General features: G+C 57.0%; 1 protein-coding gene across 2 annotated transcripts in view; it reads right to left on the minus strand.

The window, feature by feature from the left end:
- PACS1 (phosphofurin acidic cluster sorting protein 1) overlaps positions 1-6,397 on the minus strand; it is a 188,870-nt gene that overhangs the window by 1,354 nt on the left and 181,119 nt on the right. The window contains exons 22-24 of one of the 2 annotated variants that reach the window (XM_032282764.1): positions 5,245-5,471; positions 3,876-3,995; positions 2,188-3,740 (exon numbers count right to left, since the gene is read on the minus strand). In XM_032282764.1, the coding sequence (XP_032138655.1) occupies positions 3,625-3,740; positions 3,876-3,995; positions 5,245-5,471 (463 nt within the window). In that variant the 3' untranslated portion in view covers positions 2,188-3,624. Of the gene's footprint in view, positions 1-2,187; positions 3,741-3,875; positions 3,996-5,244; positions 5,472-6,397 lie in introns of those variants that run through there. The other variant, XM_032282763.1, reaches the window with a different exon arrangement.

Here is a 6,397-nt window from a genome sequence, read left to right on the forward strand (position 1 = left end):
AAAAAAAAAAAAAAAAAAAAAAAAAAAAAGAAGCCTATCCAGACAAGAGATAATTGCGGCAGAGGGAGGGGAGAGGCACTGTCAGCGTAAGCCTGGAGGACTTGCTGATGGATTGGATGGCGGGTACGAGAAGAACAGGAATTGAGGATTCCCCAGTTTTCAGTCTCGGAACTTAAGAATGGAGTTTGCATTTACTAGGAGGGAAATCTCCCAGGCGAGCACATTTCACGACATGGGACTAAGTGACCTTCCTTTAGGGCTGAGTATACGGAGAGGAGGCTAGAGGCTGAACTCCCGAGTACTCCAGGTTCGAGGCTGGGAAGCTGAGGACACTGTAGAAAGGGAGGCCAAGGAGAGGCCAGAGAGGTGGGAGGGCAGAGAGCTGTCCACAGGCCAGGTGGAGAGACTCAACCAGGTGATTATTTGCATCCAATGCTACTGATAGGATTGGGCAACCCAGGCCATTGAAACCTTGGTAAGGAAACTTTTGGTGGGATTGTGAGGAAAAAACTGGAAGGGACTGTGTAGAAGTGGAGATGGGGAACACACACAGCTCTTTGGAAGATTTCTACTCTAAGGGGAGCAGAGATAAGGCATGGCAGCTGAAGGGAACCTGGAAGTCTATGGTCTTTAATACTGAGCTTATCCACTTGGGATGCATGTAAGTGGGTGGGAAAGTCCTGGCAGAGGAGAGAACCCACAGTACAGGAGAGCGAGTGACTGTAGGAGCAAAGTCCTCAAGGAGTGGAGAGGGATGGGCCCGGGGATGTGAGCAGGGTGGGGGATTTATTGCCACAGAAGGGGAGACTGAGGATATGGTGTCAGACGCAGACAAGCTGACAGTTCACCCCTCACCCTCTCCTAGGACTGGGCCAGAACCTAAGAGGGCCAGAAGCCGGGGTCCAAGTCTACCTGTCCCGCCCCATCCACTGGAGCTCCCTGGCCCCCAGCTCTGCACAGCCCCTGCCCTGCAGCCCTTGCCTGGCTGAGCTCTGGGAAGGCTTTATGGGCACTTCATCCTGCTCTGCAGCCACATTCATGACCTGGGTCTAGTTCACACTAAGTATGATTTGCTTCTCCTGGCCTTCCCTCTCACCAACACCGCTATCACCTCCTTTAGAAGGCAGGCATGACCTTCATTTTCTAGGTTCAGAGAGTTTGAGCAGGGCCACATAGCTGGGTCCCAGACCCTCTCCATGTGAGCTCATCTGGGCACAGGGCTTGGGGAACCCAAGACTGAGGCCAGTGACAGCTGGCTCTGCATGGCCATCTACTCCTATGGGGGTGTACCTGCAGGGCAAGGATGCCAACTGCTGCCCCTCCTGCAAGGCTTCACCTCTGGGCACTTTTTTTTTTTTTTTTGAGACAGTCTCATTCTGTTGCCCAGGCTGGAGTGTGGTGGTGCAATCTTGGCTCACTGCAACCTCTGCCTCCCAGGTTCAAGTGATTCTTGTGCCTCAGCTTCTTGCGTAGCTGAGATTACAGGCGCATACCACCAGGCCCCGCTAATTTTTTGTAGTTTTTAGTAGAGACAGGGTTTCACCGCATTGCCCAGGCTGGTCTCGAACTCTTGAGCAAGGCAATCCGCCTGCCTTGGCCTCCCCAAGTGCTAGGACTACGGGTGTGAGCCACCATGCCCAGCCACCTCTGGCTACTTCTTCATGGTGGAGGCTGTGTGTGCAGGCCTGGCTTGGAAGCCTGTGGAAGAACCAGGTACCCAGGGAACAGTGGCTACCACTGCTTTGCATCTCTAAGTCAAGGGCTTGCAGGAAAGGCAACTTCATAGATGGACCTCAGCCCCAGCCCCTCCACCTGCAGAGGCAAAGACCCCTTTGCTCAGACTTCACCAACCTGCAGCAGGGGAGAGAAGCTAAATTCTGACCTTTGATCAGAAGTGGGGAAGCCACCCTCAACACGTCACTGCCTTAGGAGGTGAGATTTGGGGATGCTGGGTTCCTGGGGGAAAAAGGGCTTTTGGTGTGGAAATGGCATCTCTTTCCTGTTTGTGACCTCTGCCTGCCTCATGCCAGGTGAGACACCTTCAAGCCTGTTTCCATGATTGAGAACATGGGAATGCGCTTGTTTCTGCCCATGTTCCTGGCAGATATTCACCAGAGTTGGGCTGCCCTGTGCAGAAGGGGTTGGGCAGCTCCTGCAGCACAGTGAGGGGCACAGAAGCCCAAGGCAGTCGGTAAGAAATCAACAGTTTATTGAATGAAAAACCCAACATCAACTCAGTCCCTCCCACCCCCATCTCCTCTCTCTGGCCCAGGAGACGCTCAGGACAGTAGGGCTGAGCCATGGGAAGGGCTGGAAGAGAGCGTGGGGGAGGTACGGAAGATGAGAAAAACACTTTCAAAATGAAGTTCTGTGCAAAAACTTCTGGGAAGGGGTGAGAAGACAAGAGAAAAGCTCCAGAGGGTCTGGCGGGACGCAGAGGGCTGGGCTGGGGCCCTGTGTCCTCAGCCACTCCTGAGAACACGGACAGTCAAGGCTGAGGGGCTCAGACCCCGAGTTGGTGAAAGGGAGGTGAGTGGGAGGGAAGGAGCCTGCTGGAGGGAAACCTGGCTGGGAGGATGTGTCTGGGCCCACGCTGGGGCCTAAGGAGAGGGAAGAACAGAGTAGGGAAAGGCAAACAAACTGACATGGTAGGAGGAGGGAGATGAATAGGAGATAAATGGGATGTCTAAGAGGCCACAGACAGTATGGTGGTGGGGTTCTGCCTCCCATCTCTCCAATCCAGGCAGAGCTGTGCTGGGGGAGGGGCTGGGAGGCAGAGACAGGAGCATCATCAACAAGGGAGGAAGCCACAAAGACAGTGACCAGTGCACAGGGTGCATCACACAGTACAAATAAGAGACTGGTCGTGCAAAGAACCAAAGAAACGCTCAGGACACACACACGACATCTCAGGGGAGCTGGGAGTGGTGAGGAAGTCGTGCACAGGCGGTGAGGGGAGGCTGGGAGGCCCCTCCATCCCAGAAATACTGTGTCACCATAGCAACAGGGTTCTAGAGTTGGGGGAGCTGCCTTCTGCCCCTGTAAGCTGTGGAGCCAGGGTCCCGTGGGCTCAAGAGGGTGCTCCCTTACCCTCCCCTGGGAAGCTCTGGGGCAGGCAGAGAACCCCACAAGAGTGGAACGTGGCCCTGGGTCCTGCTGGAAGCGGCAGAGTGAGGGGATCTGGCAGCTGTGCCTTAGAGGACACCCTGGTAGCTGGAGGGGTTGCGGGAGGACTGGGCTCTCCCCCCTGGGGACCAGGATTCCAGCTTTCCCATTTCCAGGAAGGGAACTGATGCCACAAGGAAAAGGTTGGAAGCTGGGTGAAGGAAGGCCTGGTGGACTCAGTCCCGGGGACTATGGGCACCGGAAGGCAAAACCAACATGCCCTGGGCCTGGAGCAGGCGGGAGAAGGGGAAAAGCAGGAACGAGGAGGGGCTGCACAGGGGTGGGCTGAAGGGGAGGGGAGGCATCCCCGTGGCAGTGTCCTTTGGGACCTGGGCGAGTGAGAGGCAGACCCTGGTGCCAGGGAAGGGATGCTGGGCCTGGGCTAGCTGGCCTCCCCCTGCCCGCAGGCGGTGAGGCTGGTGGCAGTGCCAGGAGGGAGAGTGGCTGGGAGACAGGGCCTCAGGTGGCCTTGCTGCCACTGAAGAGTCCCACTGGAAAGTGCTTGACGTGGGTGGGCCACTGGGCTGCCAGCTGGAAGAACTTGATGTCACTCCACTCGACCCCATCAATGGACACTGGGGGTGACAGGGAGAGGAGGGGTGACCAGGCTGCTCAGGTCATCTCCCCAGGGCCTCTCGGGGAGGGCCGTCACCTGCCTCCCTCTCCAGTCCCTTTCTCACCCTCCTGCCCGACCCTGCCCGCCCTCACACCTCTCAGCATGGTCTGCTGCTGCTTGGCTGAGCAGATGAGGCGGCTGATGCCTTCGATGACCTGGCTCTTAGAATCCACCTCCTTTTCTCGGGGTTTCTTGCTCAGGAAGATGGTGGGAACTGGAAAGCAAGCAGGGCCACCTCTATCCCAGCTCCTGGGGAAGCCGCCACCCCTCTCCTCCCCAGCTCCCACTGTCCCCTGCTTCCTGTGGTGAGGGGAGGTGATCTGCAACCCCCTGCCTCCTCCCTGGCACCGGGCTGTGGGTCAGGATCTTCAGGTGACTCAGTCCCAGCACTGGGCTGGTGACTTTAGCTAAGGTCCCACTCCTCTCCCTGGGGCTTGATATCATCCCCTGTTCAGTGAAGACTTTGGTCCAGATGGTCTCTGAAGTCCTTTCCAGCTGGAATGTTCTAGGCAGCCTGTGGGGCAAGGACCTGCCTTCCTGTCAGACGCGTGCTCTGTGCAGGAGCCAATGCAGCATGAGTTTGTCCTCACGCTGCCCTGGGGATGCCGGGGAGTGCTCCCCATTCCACCCCCACTCCAGAACAGAAGCAAGGACAGGGAGGGCACTGCTGAGCGGGCAGCCACTCTTGGCAAGTCTCCATGCTGCAGGCCGTGGGTTTTGGCTGTGGGCCTGGCACAGCCCCCTTCCTAACCGCCCAGGGGAACTCTGCAGAGGGGAGGCATGCACAGAAATAGGCACAGCTGCTTTGGGAACACCCGAAGGAGGCAGGGGCGGGCCACGCCAGTGCTGCAGGTGCACAGCCAGTCGTGGGTCCCAAGTTGGCACCAATGGTGGCAGGCGCTGCCTCAGCACTGGTCCGGCTGTGGGGGTTCCTGCCTCACTCCCGCGCACAGGAGCCAGGCCAGCTCCAACTCTCCCTCCAGCTGCTTAAGCTACCCCTTCCATCTAGAATGGACTGCATGCCCCTTTAATCCTTAAAACACAACCACGTCCTTTTGCTCATGAAGTGTCTTTGGAGTGGCCTCCAGGGTTGGATGTAAGTGCTCTGCTCCTGTGCCACAGGGACTCAGGGCTGTGGTATAGAGAGGCCCCTTCCTGTCTGCAGTCCATCCCGGACAGCAGTGGCCAGAAGGGCCCCCTTCATTACACAGTGGCAGCTGCCTCAGACCCTCAGGTGCTGGAGTTCAGCAGAGAGTGACCAAGTGACTCTGCAGCCTTGGTTTCCTGCATGATAGAAGGAATAGCCTTGTCCCTCAAGGTGAGGTGGGACTGCCCCCTCTGTACCCCAGGCCACACCAGGGGGTGCTTCATCTTCATCCCAAATCTCCCCAAAACAGACTTTCTCCTAGGCCCTGAGAGAGGAGATGGGAGGCCTGGTGGCCCCTGGCTTTGAGGGCACTTACCTTTCTTGTTCTTTTCTTTGGTGACCACGGTCATGGCCATGGTGCCAGAAAGCTGGGCCTCCCCACTATGGGGCAGGCGGGACACCTGCACTGAGCGGAAGACACTCTTGAGGGTGTTCTTCGAGCTGGCGTCCCTCTTGTCGCCTTCCCTCCTCCGCTCCCCAGGGTGGCCCAACCAGTAGTCCACCTGGAGGCCAATCACGTCCCCATATGGGCTATTTGGGCTCCTGAGGAAAGGAAACAAAGAGGAGAGGTCCGCTCTGTTGTCAGCTCCCAACTACATGGGCCAGATGGGGTGGGAGCCATGGCAGCCCCTGGGAGGACGGGCTGAGAAAGGCCGCGGCTCTGTTCCCTCCAGCCACACAGAGCAGCTCATGTGGGAGAGGTGAATCAGGCTGATTTGAGAACAAAGCCGGGGAGGAATAAAGGCCCAAATCATGGAAGAGAAACCAAATAAAAGCCTCACAGGATGATGAGGGAAGCAGAGAAGGAAGCTTTATGAAGGAAGAAAGTGTGTGTGTACGTAAGTTCACGTGTGTACCCACAAATACACAACGCGCGTGCGCGCGCGCACACACACACGACCCAGCAGGCAAAGCCTGGGCCAAACAGCCTTGGGCTGGAGAGAGCACCTGGGCCAGGCAGAAGCCCCGCAGGCGACTCCAGTGCAGCCACAGGACAGCGGCTGGTGCCGGCCGGACCTGTGGCTTTCTCCTTTTCATGGCACTCAGCTCAGTGATAATTTTAGCTCCCGAGAAAAGGCCTGATGTATCTTGAAAGGAGGCGTCAGACACAATAGGTACACAGGCTAGGAAAGTCATCTGATTTTTCTCTTTCTGCCTCATTTCAGAGATTCCATTAAAAAACAAGATTAATGGCCGGGCGCGGTGGCTCAAGCCTGTAATCCCAGCACTTTGGGAGGCCGAGGCGGGTGGATCACGAGGTCAAGAGATCAAGACTATCCTGGTCAACATGGTGAAACCCCGTCTCTACTAAAAAACTACAAATAATTAGCTGGGCATGGTGGTGTGTGCCTGTAATCCCAGCTACTCAGGAGGCTGAGGCAGGAGAATTGCCTGAACCCAGGAGGCGGAGGTTGCGATGAGCCGAGATGGCACCATTGCACTCCAGCCTGGGTAACAAGAGTGAAACT

Source organism: Sapajus apella, unplaced genomic scaffold (genome assembly GCF_009761245.1).
Source record: "Sapajus apella isolate SASKATOON/1434 unplaced genomic scaffold, GSC_monkey_1.0 scaffold14, whole genome shotgun sequence".
In the NCBI taxonomy this organism is placed as follows: domain Eukaryota; kingdom Metazoa; phylum Chordata; class Mammalia; order Primates; family Cebidae; genus Sapajus; species Sapajus apella.